The sequence below is a fragment of the Oryctolagus cuniculus genome, chromosome 16, assembly GCF_051225735.1.
Source record: "Oryctolagus cuniculus isolate XC-2025 breed Fujian yellow rabbit chromosome 16, ASM5122573v1, whole genome shotgun sequence".
Lineage (NCBI taxonomy): Eukaryota > Metazoa > Chordata > Mammalia > Lagomorpha > Leporidae > Oryctolagus > Oryctolagus cuniculus.
This window is the reverse complement of record NC_142882.1, coordinates 74,610,222-74,629,891: the sequence shown is the minus strand read 5'-3', so window position 1 is coordinate 74,629,891 and position 19,670 is coordinate 74,610,222. Positions and strand designations below refer to the sequence as shown.

Here is a 19,670-nt window from a genome sequence, read left to right as displayed (position 1 = left end):
CTGTGGAAAACAAAAGTAGAACTATCATATCCTCCAGAAATCCCACTTCTGGGTTTATATCCAAAGGAAGTGAAATACATCTGGCAAACAGTCATCTGCTCTCCCATGTTTAACATAGCACTATTCACAATAGCCAAGAAATTAAAACAACTTAAGTATACATTTGGGGGCCAGCACTGTGGCATAGTGGGTAAAGCCTCCACCTGCAGTGCCAGCATCCCATATGGCTCTGGTTTGAGTCCTGGCTGCTCCTCTTCCAATCCAGCTCTCTGCTATGGCCTGGGAAAGCAGTAGAGGATGGCCCATATCCTTGGGTCCCTGCACCCACATGGGAGACCCGGAGGATGCTCCTGGCTCCTGGCTTTGGATCGGTGCGACTCCAGCCATTGCAGTCAACTGGGGAGTGAACCAGTGGATGGAAGATCTCTCTCTCTCTCTCTCTCTCTCTCTCTCTGCTTCTCCTTCTCTCTCTGTGTAACTCTGACTTTCAAATAAATAAATAAATCTTTATAAAAGTGTACATCTGTCAATGAATGGATAAAGAAAATGTGATACATATACCCAATGGAATATTTCTCAGCCACAAAAAAAGGATGAAATCTTGCCATTTCCAACAATATGGATAGAACTGGAGTTCATTATATCAAATGAAATAAGCCAAACAGAGAAAGACAAGTATCACATGATTTCATTGATATGTGGATTCTGAAAAAATATGTGTTCTCATAAGACTGGGGCAGCAGTAGAGAGAAAGGGTGGGGAAAGATTCGGTAAGAGGTACTAGGTTATAGCTGGATAGGAGTGAGAAGTCCTGGGATTCTATTACACAGCAATGTGATTATAGATAAAGTAGTATATTATATATTTTTCTATTAAAATACCTTGCAGATAGGATTTTGAATGTTTTCACTATCAAGGAATGTTAAGTGCTTAAAAGGATAAATCCATCTACCCTGTTGGATATTACACAATGTGTATGTGTAATGAAACAGCAAATTGTACCACATAAATATGCACTATTTTGTATGTATGTTAAATATTTTTAATTAAAAACTTAAACTGCTTGAATAGCATGATTATAAAAAGGTATTGTCCTGATACGTTATATACTTTATCTCACTTAATCTTCTAATAATCCTAGGAAATAAGCATTCTTTCCATTTTATAGTATAGAAATACAATCTCCATATTTTAACCCATGTTCAATCAGAGGGGAAAGAAACATGGCTCAGAGTCATTCAGTCCAGTGGAATACTGGCTCCATTCATTTACTAACAGCTCAAACATTTGTAAGATCCTCATCTGCAAAATGAAGATAATGATATCTACCTTGCAGCATTGTTGAGGACATTAAAAATGCTGCTGATAAAATATCTAAGTCATAACCAGTCACACAGTAGCTGTTTAATGTGAGTAGATTCAATTGTACCAGGTTGGTGGTCAATAACATTCTGGTACATAACAATTTATGCCTATAATTGAGTATCAGGTTACATAATTAGAGACATAAATCAGATTGCACCTGCACTTTGCAGAAGCTTACACAATCTGGCTAGAGAGATAAATGAATATAAAACAAATACAAGCATGTGAATTACCTATAACAAAAGTATTAACAGAGCACATAAGTTTCTGAGGCAGAAATGTTTAATTATGCCTTAAGGAATTGGGAAAGTTTCATTATAGAGGGCTTTTCTCATTTGAACAAAGAAGTAGAAGTCATAGCTAATCTGGTAGGAAAGAAAAGGAGCAAAAGTTCAGGAAGAGAAGAGAATAAGGCATAAAATGAGGTACAATGTCCCGGGGACAGTGAGCATTCCTGTGGGCCCAAAGGCCAGGAATGAAGTCACAATAGAGAGTCACTGCAACAGTGCCTTCCACTGGGAATGTACAGTGAGCCACATGTGTAATTTGAAATTTCCTAGTAGCCACATTAAGAAAGTAAAAAGAACCAGGTGAATAATAAATAATACTGTATTTTACTTAACCTGACACATGTGTAAAGTATTATCATTTCAACATGTAATCAATAATTTTAGAGTATTATTGATTGCATTTTTTGCTATTTTTAATGCGAAGTCTTTGAGAGCCAATGTGAGGACACTTATAGCACATTTCTATTTGGACTAGCCACATTTCAAGTGCTCAATAGCCCCATGTGGCTACTCTATTGGACAACAGAGATTCAGGTCAGAACCATGGACAGTGCCAAGTGGGTGGGGAATAAAAGAATGCAGACATGGCTTGCTGGAGTTGATGGAAACTAAAATTTCAAAAGGGAGCCATCATTTCCAAAGTCAAACTCATAATCATCCACACCCAGACCTGGTCATCTTCCAGTGCTGTTTATCTTTGGGAAAGATACCACAATCCCTCCTGAGTCAAACATCTATCAATATGATTCTTAAATCCATCTCCCTCTCCAACTGTCTACCACACCTCCATACTCTCCACCAAATTAATATCCTCTCTTGTTTATATGACACCAAAATCCTTACCACTCAACCTGCATCCACTCTACTTCAATTCATTCCTTATATTGCTGCCAGAGCAATATAAGGATCAGGTGGAATCCCTATTGTTGCCACTGCAGTTTTGATAGCACAATTTTCTTGTTTTTCTGAGCTTTCACTACAGTTGCAACTTTGCATTTGTAGGCATGTTAATGTGTTACCCACTAGACTGTGGAAGGATGCATGTGGTTTTTCTCAGCTTTGCATTTTCAATGCTTAGCTAATTACTATCATTCCCTTAGCTACTCATGCAACAAACATTTACTGGTGAGCAGTCACCAGGGCACCAGGTCTGTGCTAGCTGCGGGAGATAAACAAACAGAAAACTGGTTCTAGACTGAGGGCAGCTATGGGCCTGAAAATGCCTCTGTGGAGTTCCTTCTAGTTTACTTGAGTTTTCAACCAGAAGCAACTATATACAAATTGCATAAATATATCAAGAACCTATTACACGGTTTCTCCTACAAACTTGCTCAAACGCAATTAACTATCTTTTTTGTTTTCAGCTGAAATGGTAATGGCACCAGAATTAAACAGCCTGAGGAAAGTTCAGCGAGAGAAAAGCCAACATTCTCTATACATGACACTAACCAAAAGCAAAGCCTTCCTTTCCTACAATAACAAACAGCAAATGGTTCTCTAAGATTTGGAATTGTTTGAGGCCAGAACTTTAGCTTTTCTTGGATAATATAATTAGGAACATTTCAGTCACACTTTGGGTTCTTATAAATATTAGAAAAACATTTCAGTGACCTATTTTAATCATTTCCCATATACATGTGGCAACACCTTTAATATTTTAAGTCTCATGGCTAATATTCTTCTGCCTTCCAAATGGAAGGAAAGGAGGAATAAACATTTTATTTGGAAGGGAAGGAAGGAGGGGAGGGACCGAGGGATGGATACAGTTAATATTTGTCATGTACTTGTTAAATCGAGCCCCATTTTGCATCTGTTTTATCTTGTATCACAGAAAGTATTGTATTTAGTAAAAAGCTTGTTTTTTTTAGAAAACATCAGGGTAGATTTGGTTTGATTGATATAAACTTGTCAAAATACCTAATAGCTTAATAAAAATACCTAATAGCTTAATAAAAATTATCAATCCATATGGCACTAAAAATGTAACAAGTGATGCTGTAAGAATTTTACATTCATTTAATTTTCACAAAACTGTAAGAGGTAGTTTCAGTCTTAACACACCACATGGATGAGAATGCTGAGTCATAGGGAGGTAAAATAACTTTCCCAAATCACACAGTAAAAAAATACAGTGCAGGGTTTCAATCCCTGTAGTCTGGCTGCCAACCACTGTACCAAAGTGGCTCTTAAGAATTTTTAAGACTTTTCTTAAAGTATTTCAAAAATCAGACTAGGGGGTTTGTATTGTGGCACAGTGGGTTAAGCTGCATGTGCAATGCCAGAATTCCAGATGGGCACCAGTTCATGTTCTGGTTGCTCCACTTCCAATCCAGCTCTGCTAATGGACTGGAGGAAACAGCGGAAGATGGCCCAAGTGCTTGCACCCCTGTCATCCACATGGGAGACCTGGATGAGGCTCCTGGCTCCTAGCTTCAGTCTGACCCAGCTCTGCCCATTGTAGCCATCTGAAGAGTGAACCAAAGTTTGAAAAAATCTACGTAATTCTATCTTTCTCTACCTTTTTGTCTCACATCCCTTCCTCTAATTCTAACTTTCAAAACAAATATTTTTAAAAATCAGACTAAACTCATATCTTTGTTTATAGGATGGAAAATGAAAAATCAAATACTAGCATTCTATCCATAATGAAAGATCCATCACATGAAGATGAACAGTCTACAACAACACACAAGCCAAGAGGGAACTGAATGTATACAAGCTGACTCTCATACCATTTCAGTACAACACGTCTACCTGGATCGGTCTTGTCACTGAATTAGTGGTCAAGTTAGACTAAACTATGGCTGGCAACACTGATCACATATGTAACCTTACACACAAACAGTAATTAGCAAATGGCACTAAGGTTGGAACTACCATTATTTCAAATCTCTAGTTAAAGTCTTTTGCTTTAAATATTATCCACCTGCATATGAAAAAAGGTTACCCTACACACAGGCTATCATTTGTGCCTTCTGAAGCAGAAAAACTCCACAAGACAAAGAATTAGTGAAGAACAGAATGAAAATTGCAGCATTAGATTTTAGTGACCCGTCTCTCTTTCTAGATTGCTGTCAGGACAAGCCACAAGACACTGGCAATACTTGACCACGTTTGGCCAACAAAAATGGTTATTCATAGTCTTCTGACAATCTAAGAGAAAACTGGACATCATCATACATAACAAAACCTAAGGAAATATGTGACATTTTTGCTGAAAGCAAGGACAAGTCAGCAGCCTATCAAGAGAGCTTTTGAGAATCATAGCACAAAAAGGAGCTGCTGGGAAATGTTAGAGTGGACACTCTCCTCTAATGTGACAACAGCACATCGATGACGAGAAGAGGCCCACGTGACACGTTTCTTAACCGCTTGCCCTCGGAATCTGTGAGAAGGGAGAAATGAGGAGTGACCATTCAATGCTGGAATGATGAAAAAGTTTTGGGTACAAATAGTGCTAACGGCTACACAACACTGGGAATATATTTACCACCCTTGAGTGATTCAGATGATGCATACTATATTATGTACATTTTATCACAATTTTAAAAAGTCTTAACCTTGAGATAACAATAATTTTCTGTTGCAAAGTTGCTATCACAACTTACTTGAAAGAGTAAAGGACATTTTAAAATGTGACATCCCTCTGAAGATACTACGGTCGCTGATCCTGCTCCACATTAGGGCCCAGTTTAACACAGCATGCAGGTGAGACTCAACAACTTTGTGGGAAATGTTGGCAGCATTTTGGGTTCCCTGGTTTGCCAAAGCCTTTATCTTGGCAATCACACACACACACACACACACACACACACACACCATGCACCCCATCTGCCAAGAGCCGTATGCATCGGAGATTTGGGAATGGAAATCATCTACCTTGAAGCCACTGGCTGACATCCACATGTTCTGGCAGCCACTTCCAGTTGTCACTATCACTTGTCTCATGTCAAGTGAGCTAATAAGCTCATTTAGAGTCCTGGTGGGCAGATGTGCATGTAGGTCAAAGCTCTTTCCACAGCAAGAATTGCTGGATGTCTAATGATTCTTTCCCTTTAATTAGGCCCAGAACAGAAATAGCATTCAGACTCTGACATCTCTGAAGGAAAAACATGCACATAGTTTGGCAGGTTGGCCCTTGTTCTTCATTTAACAGATATTTATAATTAAAAGTGTAAAGGGATTCTTCCTTTATGCTGAGCAGTCACAACCTTATTCATAGTTGCTAGCCTGCCGGAAGAACCAGACAGCACATTATTGCTTTTTGACAACCAGAAAAACTGACGCAGTCAAGAACCCTATAGTTAAACCATTTTACAGGAATCCAAAAATACAGTCATTCTGTTAAGAGAGCTGTGAACTTCAAACCTTTTTTTGTTTGATTATTCTTTATTAGGAATTACAGATGTCTACATATGTTTCCCTGATTTATTTCACATAAAGTTAGATGTAATTATATCCTGTTAAAATCTTGACTTTATAATCACTTATTTGAAAGGCAGCATGACAGAGACCATAAGAGAGCATTCCTGTCCCGTTTCACTATCCCAAATGCCCACAATGACTAAAGTTGGACCAGGCTGAAGCCAGGAGTTCAGTCCAGGCCTCCCACACGGCTGTCAGATATCCAACTATTTGATCCATCACCACTGCCTCCCAGGTGAACATTAGCTAGAAGCAGGGCTAAGAATCGAATCTAATGATGTGGGACATGAGCATTCTAACTGGCATCTTAACTGCTGGGCCCACCACCGTGATTTCTTTTAGTGGTTGAAAACAACATGATTTTGAGTTGTCTGAGCTCTATGCAACATGTTTGAGAAAAAGTTTAAAATCCGTCATAGTTGTTCACAGTTCTGGTGTTACACTATTTCCAAACTATAACTGGAAATATTATTTATGTTTAACAGATTGACCTACTAAAGCTACAAAGCTCTGAGCCAAACCAAGTTTTGAGATAATGACCAAAACAAGAAATGTGTGTTTAAATCTACTGAACCAGAACATTTAGTAGTGATTTTTCCATTCTAATAAAGATACTGGTATTATAGAAAGCAAGAGACCCTAAGTTGTATGAATATATATGGAACTGTAAAAATTAAGCTCAATTCACAAGTCTTCACGCCACTTTGAAACAAAAGTATAAATAGCACATTAGTGTTTAATGCCCAGAAGCTGTTGATGGGTTTTGTCTACACAGAGCGCTCTTTATTACCAGCGTGTTGGAAGAAGGGTCAACATTCCAGACCACTGTGTCGTGTTCTCTAATTCTGTCAACCCCATCACCATCTCCCTCCCATTGCTGTTGAAACCGCCATTGCAAAGGTTTCCAATGACCTCAACACTGCCACATCCAGTGATAACTCAGACTGTTGTCTACTCTGTTCCCAGTACAGTACAGCTGGCCACTCTTCCCATCTGTGGTAGCACCCCCTCACCTATGGTTTCACTGTTCCTGGTTTCAGATACCCATGGCAAATCCTATTCTGAAGATGTTAAATGAGAATTTCCAGAAAGAAGCAATTCATAAATTTAGAATAATGTTTTACAGAATATTTTTATAATTTTTTGTTTTATGTTATACTTTAATCCCTTATTGTGTTTCAGTTATAAATTAAGCATTGTCATAGGAATGGATATATAGTATTATACCCAGTTTCAGGAATCTACTAGGAATCTTCTCCTGTGGATAACGTGGACTACTGTAAAACCGTTAATTCTCTTTCAAGTATTCATTCATTCAAGAAATATTTGTGTTGGGGCCAATGCTGTGGTGTAGTGAGTAAAACCGCCACCTGCAATGCTGGCATCCCATATGGGTACCAGTTTGAGTCCCGGTTCCTCTACTTCCAATCCAACTCCCTTCAAAAGGCCTGGGTAAGCAGCAGAAGGTGATCCAGGTCTGGGCTCTGTACCCACGAGGGAGACCCAGAAGAAGCTCCTGGCTTCAGATCGCCCAGCTCAGGCTGTTGTGGCCATCTGGGAGTGAATCAGCAGATGGAAGATATCTCTCTCTCTCCTTTCAAATAAAAATATGTAAACAAATAAACAAATACAGAAATAATATTTTAAAGGTATAAGCAACAAATCGCTGGGAAAAGGATGGAAACGTGATTCCCCACTGTTGGAAGTATCTGTATGTGCATTCCTAGCACTGACATTCAAGACTGACAGCTGGTCTTCTGGCTAAAATCAACCTCATTTCAAAGTGTTCTGGAGAAAATAGGATGTTGTGTCTGCCAGGCTTACAGTGTTAATCTGAGAGTCTGCATATCTTACTATAGTTTATATAATATCCTCATTAGTACATCATTTACTTAAAAAAAGAAAACACCGCCTTTTTCTTAGGAACTTCAAAAACTAGAACAGACGCTTGCTTGAGCAGGATTAGGAGAAGGAAGAACTGTGGTTTGGTGTAGAGCAAGCTAAATGTTCCTACTCTGAAACACAGATTCAGCTCATTCATTAACATTAGGTCTTCGTCCAATGTGATGGATGTTTGATTCACTGGAGATCGACCAGATTCCATATCCATTTATTAAACTGGAACAGACTGATGCTGTTTCTCCATGGGTTTCCTTAGCATCTTAGAATCTAAGGTGAATATAAAGTGTGATCGAGTCTCAGGTCAAAGGACTTTAAGTTTTTTACACTTGAGTGTGGAGTAAGAGTAAGACATTTCAGGGGAAAACCCCACAGGAAATATTATGATTGTTAGAGGGGAGAGCAAGGGAAGGGGTTAGAAGAAGGGCATCTCTCCATCACGATAAACCATCGTGTAAGCTAATGTGACAGCATTTTTTCCATTGTCGCAGGACAAAATACCATCCTCTGCCTTGGGAAGAGGCTTTGGGTTCTCTCCTGGGGCTCTGCGGGCCCACCTCCTGAGCTCTGATGCTGAGACCCTGAAAAGTGTCACAAGCTGGCCCCTGCACATGCCACAGTGCTGTCCCTCCCCCAGCCCCTACCCTGAGCACAAAGAGAGTCTTAGCAGCAGCAAATCACGTGAGGTCTGAGAAGGAAATGTCCTTCAGCAATAACCTCAGACAGACATCAAGAAATGGCAAAAATGACCTAACACGGGCTTGCCCCCACCCAGTGTTCCACTGTGCTTATCTGTTCAGAATTAAATTTGGTAACTTGTTCTCTGTGACTTGAAAGGCCTGCCAATCACGAGCCACTCTTTCTCACTCTTATGGGACCTCCACCTGAGGCACCTGGGCATGAGTGCACGCTCCCGCCGGCGTTCCACCCTCACTGTGATCCCAGGGATACGACTTCTTGGACACTTGGGTTATTATTGTTGTTGCTGCTTTCAGAGAGCCCTGGGACATTCTTATGAATGACGCTCTGTGACCCTCATGTGAAGGGGAGGCTGAGTAGCCTGCAAGCCAAGGCTTTATTCTGAGAAACTTCTAGGTTTTGTTGCTAAGGCAACAAGGACTTTCAGGGCACAAAGCTACCTTAGGTGTGGACAATATTAATGACAGAAGTGATTTGAGACACTGGGCCAGAAGCACATGTTGCCTTGATTTAACACATACTATTTGTTTTTCCCTTTTGTTCTTTGGCCACCCTTTCTGGAAAACTTCTTGCTTGAGAAAATCCAAGCCCTCCAGCAACATAAAGTGATTGCAGTTTGTGAGAGAGGCCATTCACACAGGCAGACCCACCTAGACGCTCTCAGGGAATCTTTGCGAATGTTCCGTGTCCAGAGGTTTCTATTCTAACGTCTAGTAGGAGACACAGCATTTGAAAATGCTCGGTTAACATTCTGTTTTCTTTTCCCCTCGTGACTCCCCCCTGGTCTTCCCTGAACTTTCAGATGAGCGTTGCAATGGAGTAGAAATGCACCTTTCAACACGCTGCTGTCCCAGCCAGAGGGCCCTAAGAGGGAGACAGAGGTGAGTGCCAGAGAATCCTGACGAAATGCATTTATCTCAGGCCAAATATTCAGGAAACACCGCTGTTTTTCATAAGCAGATGAATACAATATGGTAGTTACAAGCAGACTTTTGGGTTTGAATCTTGGTTCTGTCCCTTTCTGGCTCTGTAGATTTGCATGCATTGCTTAAATCTTTATAAGCCTAATCTCTATAACGTGGATGTAGCAAGGTCTACAACAAAAGGTAGTATTAGCGTGAAATGAGTATTTAGACTGTATATACACATAATATTTAATAAATAAATGTTAGCTACTGTATAGAAGTTGCCCCTTAGAAAATATAGAATTACTAAATTTGAGATTCTTTTGACATAAGCTGAACAGTTTCCTAAAAACATATTCTAATAAAATTATAATGGACAAAAAGAAATGTTGCTATAACATACAACATTATGTCCAGGCTGAGGGAAACATATTTGTGGAATCTTCAAAATTTAAAAGCATATCCTGGGAGTGGGGTCATCATTGTGGCATAGTAGGGTAATTTCCACCTGAAGTGCCGACATGCCATATAGGCGCTGGTTCAAGTCCTGGCTGCTCCACTTCCAATCCAGCTCTCTGCTAAGGCCTGAGAAAGCAGTAGAAAATGGCCCAAGTCCTTGGGCCCCTGAACCCTGAACATGGGAGACCCAGAAGAAGCTTCTGGCTCCTGGCTTCGGATTGGAACAGCTCCAGCCGTTGCGGCCATCTGGGGAGTGAACCAGCAGATGGAAGACCTTTCTCTGTGTCTCTCTCACTCTCTCCCTCTATCTCTCAAATAAATAAATAAATAAAATCTTAAAAAAAAAAAAAAGTACATTCTGGGAGGCATGATGAAATCATTCCCTGAAATGTAACTTTTTGAACAATACACTAACAAAAGTGTAAGACCAAAACAAAACAAAACAAAATAAAAAAAAACCCTAATGATTAATGTGTTATAGTTCTCTGGCTAACAGGGGAAAGAAATAGAAATTATACAGAAGTTAGCAATAATCTCAAAGCAAGAGCCAAGAGATCACTATATTTGTGACCTTAAACCAGAAATACACCTAGCAGGAAAATGGGACACTCGTGCCCACCTCACTGCCTCCCATCAGCCCTCAAAACTCCCCCCAAAATTAGTAATAAACTTTGTGTGTTCACTTGGTAGTGAACTTTGGGATTGGAACCTAAATGGAAATTTCATATCATGTATGTTTTACAATTATTTTCAGTTTTTTAAATTAAAAGTTTTATTTAAAGAGAGGCACTTAGGACATTGATCAACTCCTCAAATACTTTTGGAATAATGCCTCCTCGTTTGTGTGATTATGTTATGAAAGTCAGTACGGGCCAGCACCGCTGCTCACTAGGCTAATCTTCTGCCTGCGGCGCCGGCACCCCGGGTTCTAGTCCCGGTCGGGGTGCCGGATTCTGTCCCGGTTGCCCCTCTTCCAGGCCAGCTCTCTGCTGTGGCCCGGGGAAGGCAGTGGAGGATGGCCCAAGTGCTTGGGCCCTGAATCCACAAGGGAGACCAGGAGGAAGCACCTGGCTCCTGGCTTCGGATCAGCGTAGCGCTGGCCGTAGTGGCCATTTGGAGAGTGAATCAACGGAAGGAAGACCTTTCTCTCTGTCTTTCTCACTGTCTAACTCTGCCTGTCAAAAATAAAATAAAATAAAATAAAAATTTAAAAAAAGAAAGTCAATACGAGGGGCCACTGCTGTGGCGTAGCAAGTAAAGCCACTGCCTGCAGTGCCTGCATCCCATATGGGTGCTGGTTCAAGTCCCTGCTGCTCCACTTCCAATCCAGCTCTCTGCTATGGCCTGGGGATGCAGTAGAATTTACCCCAAGTGCTTGGACCCTTGCACCTGCATTTGAGACCAGGAAGAAGTTCCTGGCTCCTGGCTTTAGATGGGCCCAGTTCTGGCTGTTGTGGCAATCTGGGGAGTGAACCAGCAGATGGAAGACCTCTCTCTTGCTACCTTTGCCTCTGCATTTCTGTAACTCTGCCTTTCAAATAAAATAATTTTTTAAAAAAAGTCTAAGTATCACCAAATCCTACAGACTTTTTAAAAAGTCAATACAAATCTCTAATATATCAGAAAAATTACAGCCATCACTCCTCCCACCCAAGAAAACACTTGATTCATTACTTAATAAGTATTCATGCATTGTTAGAATTCAAAGATACATTTTATGGAGAAAAATTTAACTTTTAAAATAGCTTAAGTAGCAATTTTCCTGGCTGTACAGAGAAGTGATCACACAACAGCACCTTCTCATGGATCTGTCCCTCCCCCTGCCCACTGCCGTGGCACTGTCACTTAAGACGCACACACTGCTCCCAGCCCACCACCTCTCCACTGCCCTGGGAGCTGATGATGGGAGCTGGCTGGGCCTCTGACCTCCAGGTTCATTTCCAATATGAAAATGTTGGCCAGTATGGTCTCTAACATGCTCGGTGGCACCAATACTGTGATTCTATCCCTGTTGCAAGCTCCAGTTTTGATGCCTGATTTTGAGCCTCTTTTTCACCAATGTGTGAAAACCCTCTTTTTAAGTAACAAAAGAATCCTAGAAACATGTGTATCTTGTCAAAATACATTTTTCCTGCTGTAAGACTTCTACCTATAGCCAATGCAATTTTATCAGCATTTCTATTCTGTATTCAACAGGACCCTTTCTTTCCCCCCAGGGAGGATTAATCACAGGCAAGGACTGGAAAAGACCATTTCCCCAGATGAAGCTTAAGCAACGCCTGCGGAGAAGCCCATTCGATTTTAATTTGCCAATTAAAAGTGGCCTGGGAAATCACAGGCTGTCATTATCTCGGTAAAAATACTGTACTTGTCACTCCCTTTCCTCTCTCTGGGAAAATGAACACTCAAGCAGCCCAACTACTCCCTACAACTGAAATTTCTTATCACCCTTGAAAGTAGGCGCTGACAAAGTCGCCTTTGCCTAGGCTCACTTGGGACAACATTCTCTGCAGTCACCGATTCCACACAGCTCTCGTCACTAAATCAGCACCATTTCTGGGATATTTACTATATTCATGAAATTTATCAAGAATTGAGAAGAATTTAAAAGGAGATTAAAAATCTAATTTTTAGCAAATTCATGGCCGTTCTCCTTGGGAGAACAAGAGCCTTATAACCACAACTTGTAAAGATCCTCTTACCAGCCTCTTTGGGTTCTATTTGGCACCTATTCAACTGCTACCTTTCTGTCTTGCCTGGCTATCTGTTGAATGACATTAGAAGTCAGGACTGATGGTTGCAATTGCCTTGTAATTTTTTTAATGGCTCGACATCTGTTGGTACAGAAGTTGTAAATTCACTTTCCCTATAAATAATCCATGGAGTTGGCATCACCTGTGGGAAACAGTGATTTGAACTGCACTATTTGTTACTGCTCCTCAGTTTCCAGGAACCATAAAATGACGAATGGTCAGGAATAAGAAAGAAATACAGCAGAGTGTAGATGATGCCTTATATCAATCATTCTCTCGAATGAGGGAATAATAAACGGAAAACCTATGGTGCTGACTTGTACTTGAACTTGATTCTGTGTACATACCTGCAGTTTATTATGTATTTCCGAAGGTGCTTCTTCACAGTCCATTGACTTCTGCCTAACAAAAGCCTGCATGGCCACAGTGCACTAGAGGAAGGTAATCAATAGGGAAAATTACCTTATTGCCTTGAAATCCCTTCGGGCCTGGATCCCCTGGAGGTCCACTGATGCCCTGTCCCAAGATAAAAACCGAGAATTAGTTCTGTGTACAAGAGTACAAAAGGATTGGAATGAACCAATCCTTTAGGATCCTGGATATTAGAAGTCAGACTATCTAACTGAGAGCTAAATTGAGATTACATCCAATTGAGAAATGGGATGAGATAAAATTCCGCGTGTCAAATAAGATGCTTCTAAAATGGCTGTTGAACTGACAGCAAATATTTTCATAAAGAGGTTTTTATTTTCTAAACCTGTATTTCCAAACTTATTCCTGTGCTGGATCCCATTTTTGAATGATTTTGAATATTCAAAGACTTCTTAAATATCTAAAGCTTATATACTTGAAAGAGTTTCCAATGACCATGTAATGATTAATTACTGCCCTTCCAGGACAACTCCAGGCCAAAGCAAAGGATTTGACAGCTAGCTAGATGTTATCTAAGAAATCTTGAATAAAATAATAATGAACACTATGAGAAACGGTGACTTGATCAGCCCTCACCCTGACTGTTGATGAGCAACTTGATATGTTATCCCTCCTAGTATTTTTTTTGTTTGTTCTACTTAATACTTTTGGTTGAATACTGTAATCAATACACAATTATTCTTAAGTGCTGAAACTTAACTGAAAGGTGATCACTGTTAAATATAAGAGTGAGAATAAGAGAGGGAAGAGATGTGCAAATCGGGACATGCTCAAGCTGACTTACCTCAAACGGTAGAGTTAGAAACATACCAGGGGATTCCAATTCAATCCCATCAAGGTGGCATGTACCAATGCGATCTCATTAGTCCCAGTGATCAATTTCTGTTCACAATTGATCATAATGATAGGACTAAGAACCAAAGGGATCACATAAACAAGAATAGTGTCTGCAAATACTAGCTGATAGAATAAAAAAGGGAGAGAATGGTCCAACATGGGAAGTGAGATACACAGCAGACCCATAGAATGGCAGATGTCCTAAACAGCACTCTGGCCTCAGAACCAGCCCTTAAGGCATATGGATCCGGCTGAAAAACCCATGAGAGTATTTCAGGCATGGAAAGCCAAGACACGCTGGAAAAAAAAAAAAATAACCTAAATGAAAGATCTCTGTGAGTGAGATCCCAGTGGAAAGAACGGGTCATCAAAGAAGGAGGTACCTTTCTCTGAAGGGAGGAAAGAACTTCCACTTTGACCATGGCCTTGTCTAAAAATTATCAGAGTCAGTGAACTCAGGGGGCTTCCATAGCCTTGGCAGCTCATGACAAGAGCCTAGGGTGATTACTGATGCCATAAACAAGAGTGTCAATTTGTTAAGTCAACAACAGGAGTCACTGTGCACTTACTCCTCATGTAGGATCTTTGTCCTTAGTGTGCTGTACATTGAGATTTAATGCTATAACTAGTACTCAAACAGTATTTTTCACTTTATGTTTCTGTGTGGGAGCAAACTGTTAAAATCTTTACTTAATGTATGCTAAACTGATCTTCTGTATATAAAGAGAAACGAAAATGAATCTTGATGTGAATGGAAGGGGAGAGGGAGTAGGAAAGGGGAGAGTTGCGGGTGGGAGGGACGGTATGTGGGGGAAGCCATTGTAATCCATAAATCGTACTTTGGAAATTTATATTCATTAAATAAAAGTTTAAAAAAAACAAAAAAAAGTATAATTTTCAGGAAACTGCTGGGAGTATTTGTAATTAACTCTTCATAGTCACCCTCTAGTATACCTTTAGAATCAGCAATTACTAGACTGGAAAAAAATGTGTCCAGATTATTTCCTGAAATCCATGGAACATGTATAACTTAAATAAGTGCTGTAAAGAATCATTCCATATTATAAAGTATTAACTACTGATAGTGATGGAACAACACAAATATTATAATTTAGATAAAATGCATAGGTTATTCCATCTCTCTTCCATTGGCAATGCAAAAAAGTTACCTCCTGCTTTTAACTATTTTGAATTTCTTCACCTCTCTAGACAGTAAGTTTTTTCATCTCCTCAACTACTCACCAAGCAAGCTGACTGACCTGCTGGCACCTTTTAGGAAGGGTAATTTTAGGGAGCCTGAGTTAGTTAATCAAAACATTACAAAAGTGGTGTACAAACTTGGTGCACAGTAGAATCATGGCGGCGGGGGGGGTTAAAACTATTGATGCCTGGCTCCAATCCACAGATATTCTAATTACATTGGCAGAGAGTACAAGTAGGCAAAGGGATTTCTAAAAACTATGCCGGGGACTATAATCCAGACAGCTTTGGTTGCAGACTCCTTACCTGAAGTCCTCTTGGTCCCTTCGGTCCATATGGTCCTGGAGATCCCTATGGCATAAATGGGTGGTCAGTGTCTCCAAATACCCACTGATAAACACAATGACTTTAGGAGGGAGGGAAGGAAAGCTGCTCTGGGTAATACCCAGTCTTCCATGGTTGTCCATGCAGCTCAGCCAGCAAATTGAAATTATCCCAATTAATGAGCCAATGACGGTCCACACTTGCCTTTACTAAAAAGATTCCATGCAAATATAATTTTAGATGTAAATGCTTGGCCTATAATACTGACTTTTTAAGAATATATTTATTTGAAAGGCAGATCGACAGAGAGAGAGGAAGAAGCAGAGGCATCTTCCCAAATGGTCACAATCGTCAGGGCTGGGCCAGGCTGCAGCCAGGAAGCAGGAACTCTATCCTGGTCTCCCACTTGGGTGGCAGGGGTGCAAGGATTTGAGCCATCCTGCACTGCCTTCCCAGGCACAGTAGCTGAGCGCTGAGTGAGCAGCGAAGCTGAACTGGGATGCTTGTGCGGCAGGCAGCAGCGTGACCTGCTCTGCCACAATGCCAGCCCCTATACTGACATTTTAATAAGAGTGAAAGAATTACTTCTTGATATTCCTTACAAGGCAGTCACCTTGGCAGCATGTTTTCCTCCAAAAAGATAGGGTCTGTTAAATCAGCAATTTAGTGAGTTTCTGTATCTAGATCATTAGCCTATGGAACTGAGCAAAACACTATTTATACTCGACACTCTTCTAATAGAAAACATTTCAGTATGTTACCTAACTAGGAAACTCACTTAAAATTAGTTTTACGAGAATATAATATAGTCGAGTTTCTCTCTTCCTCAATTTCAACTTTTTTTTTCTTACCAAAGTATAATCTGCTCCTTTTTGACAAATTTTGGTGATGATGAAAAGAGGTAAAGATACTATTTTAAGAATCACACAAATACTGTTAAAATTTTAACATTTTCATCCAGTTTTATTCCCAATATTTTTCTTCAAATAATTTGATCAAAATGTATATCTAGGCCGGCGCCACAGCTCACTAGGCTAATCCTCCGCCTGCTGCGCCAGCACCCCAGGTTCTAGTCCCAGTTGGGGCGCCGGATTCTGTCCCAGTTGCTCCTCTTCCAATCTGGCTCTCTGCTGTGGCCCGGGAGTGCAGTGGAGGATGGCCCAAGTGCTTGGGCCCTGCACCTGCATGGGAGACCAGGAGGAAGCACCTGGCTCCTGGCTTCGGATCGGCGCAGCACACCGGCTGTGGCAGCTATTTGGGGGGTGAACCAACGGAAGGAAGACCTTTCTCTCTGTCTCTCTCTTTCTCACTAACTCTGCCTGTCAAAAAAAAAATGTATATCTAATTTGAAGCCCTGCTTAACCCTACATTGTCTCAGAAATATTGTTGCACATCACTGAAAACTCTTGGTAAAAAGGCTCATAGTCAAGGAGAGGGACTTATAATTTATCATTCATGTCCCACTGTTTGACATTAAAGTATTACTGATTTTTAAAATAATGAGTATCTTTGTGCACAAATCTTTCTCTAATTCTGACTCTTTTTTATGTAAACTTGCATACTTTTATAGAGTACCTCTTGTCCAACTTCTGACTCACTGCTAAGGATAGCTTCGTAGGTGAGGCTGATAAAGCAGGGATGAGAGCACATTTAAGTCTCCCTTTCTTGCTCTTCTGTGTTTCCCATGCCAATTATACAGAGAGAGGTATCTACCACGGAGTTTGATCATTAACCATTTCTACAACTTAGTATGAGAACATATCTTCATCTTCTAGAACCTCTGTCAATATTAAGTGCAATATAGTGTTTGCTAATCTGACGGGGGAAATAGTATCTTAATGTCTTTGTTCCACTTGTCTGGTCGCTAGCATGTTGGGGTATTTTGTGCATTTATTGGTTATTTATGTCTTTTGCTGTTCTTTTTTTTCTTATAAATTTGTGTGTATTCTCATAACAAGAACACTATTTCATTGACTCTTATAAGATAAACAATTTTTTTTCAAATGTTTACATCTCCAGCATTGGGGTATGTCTTATACTCTATCACATATTTATTTCACAAACATAGAGACAAACTGATCTCGCCCATTTGCTGGTTCACTCCCCCAAATGCCTGTAACAGTTGGGTCTGGGCCAGGTCAATGTCAAGAGCTAGGAACTCAGTCTGGGTCCACAATGTGGATAACAAGGACACATCTGGCCGGCGCTGCGGCTCACTAGGCTAATCCTCCACCTAGCGGCGCCGGCACATCGGGTTCTAGTCCCGGTTGGGGCGCCAGATTCTGTCCCGGTTGCCCCTCTTCCAGGCCAGCTCTCTGCTGTGGCCAGGGAGTGCAGTGGAGGATGGCCCAGGTGCTTGGGCCCTGCACCCCATGGGAGACCAGGAAAAGCACCTGGCTCCTGGCTCCTGCCATCAGATCAGCACGGTGCGCCCGCCGCAGCGCACCGGCCGCAGCGCGCCGACCGCGGCGGCCATTGGAGGGTGAACCGACGACAAAGGAAGACCTTTCTCTCTGTCTCTCTCTCTCACTGTCCACTCTGCCTGTCAAAAAAATAAAAAAAAAAAATAAAATAAAATAAAAACAAGGACACATCTACTTTATCATCACCTGCTGCCTCCCAGGGTCTGGGTTAGCAGGAAGCTGGGACTAGGAGCAGAGTCTGAGCCAGATCCAGGCACTCTGTGGGATGTGGGTGTCTGGAGCAGCATCCTAACCCTCCACTAAACATAGTCTCCTCTGTTGCATCTTATAATTAGCAGTGTTTCCTTTTCCTTTCTCTTGACACAGAAAATGATGCCTTTAGCATTTCCTGGCATTTCAGTTGAAAAATACCATATATTGATGCTGTGTTAACAGCTTTTATTTTATGAAGTTTCCTTAGGCATTGTTTGACTTTTATTTCCGTTGTATTCTATGGCTGTCCCTTCTGTACATCCACCCTCCATTTCAATTACCCTCCAGGAGAAACTATTTATTATCAAGTTTTCATTCTGCCCAGAGATAATTACCAAGCACACCCTGTGCAGACCTACCTCACCGTAAACTCCACAGTGGTTGAAGAGTTCTCAGTAAGTCTCAGGCTCTTTAAAGTGTTCAGTTCCATCCAAGCTGCTTTTTTTTTTTTTTTTTAATATTCTATTTATTTATTTGAGGGGTAGAGTTTCAGAGAGAGAGAGAGAGAGAAAGGTCTTCCATTTGCTGGTTCACTCCCCAAATGGTCACGACAGCCAGAGCTGGGCCAATCCGAAGCCAGGAGCCAGGAGCTTCTTCTGGGTCTCCCACGTGGGCCCAGAGGCCTAAATACTTGGACCATCTTCTGCTGCTTTCCCAGGCCCTCCGTAGGGAGCTGGATTGGAAAAGGAGCAGCCGGGAGACAAACCGGCACCCATGTGGGATGCTGGCACCACAGGCAGAGGCTTAGCCTCTGTGCCAGCCTCCCATATCCCAGTTTCAATGTCATTATGTTATTCTCTTCTTTTAAACTTCTGCCTCATTTTCTCATCTTGATTCCCACCCATCATTACAATATTTGTTTTGAAAGAGTTTAGTATCTCTTGGTGGCATTTTGCTAATAACTCTAACTGTGTATGGTGGATTTTTGGCCTAGCGGTAAAGACACCACTTGGGTTGCCCCATCCACATTCACGTGCTGGGGGTTGAGTCCCTGCTCTGCTCCTGGTTTCAATTTCAAAATCAGGCAGTAGGTGATGGCCCAAGTACTTGGGTCCCTGCCATCCATGTGGAAGTTTTGGCTCCTGGCTTCATTGTGGCCCAAGTCCCAGCTGTTGCAGGCATTGGGGGAGTTAACTGGTAGATGGAAGATCTCTGTCTCTCTTCCCACCCCTTCAAACAAAATAAATAAATTTAAACAAAAAATATTTCTTCACTAAAATGAAGCTATTTTTACCCTATATTTTGGGGGCCAGTTATTAAATCCCAGATATATTTTCCCAGTTTTTGGCCTATGAAAGAACTTTTTTAATATGTTTAATGTTGTTTCCAGTCTTAGTACTATTTCATATTTGTTTTTTAACTAAACGTAAAAAAAAAAAAGTCTGTTTCTTGTTGCACTTTCAAAAT

At 41.0% G+C, this 19,670-nt stretch overlaps 1 protein-coding gene across 2 annotated transcripts in view; it reads right to left on the bottom strand.

Moving 5' to 3' along the window:
- The window catches only part of COL28A1 (collagen type XXVIII alpha 1 chain), a 193,842-nt gene that overhangs the window by 128,116 nt on the left and 46,056 nt on the right, over positions 1-19,670 (bottom strand). For both annotated transcript variants that reach the window (XM_008261700.5, XM_051852947.3), the window contains exons 10-11: positions 15,571-15,615; positions 13,258-13,311 (exon numbers count right to left, since the gene is read on the bottom strand). In XM_008261700.5, coding sequence (XP_008259922.4) covers positions 13,258-13,311; positions 15,571-15,615 — 99 coding nt within the window. The remainder of the gene's footprint in view (positions 1-13,257; positions 13,312-15,570; positions 15,616-19,670) is intronic.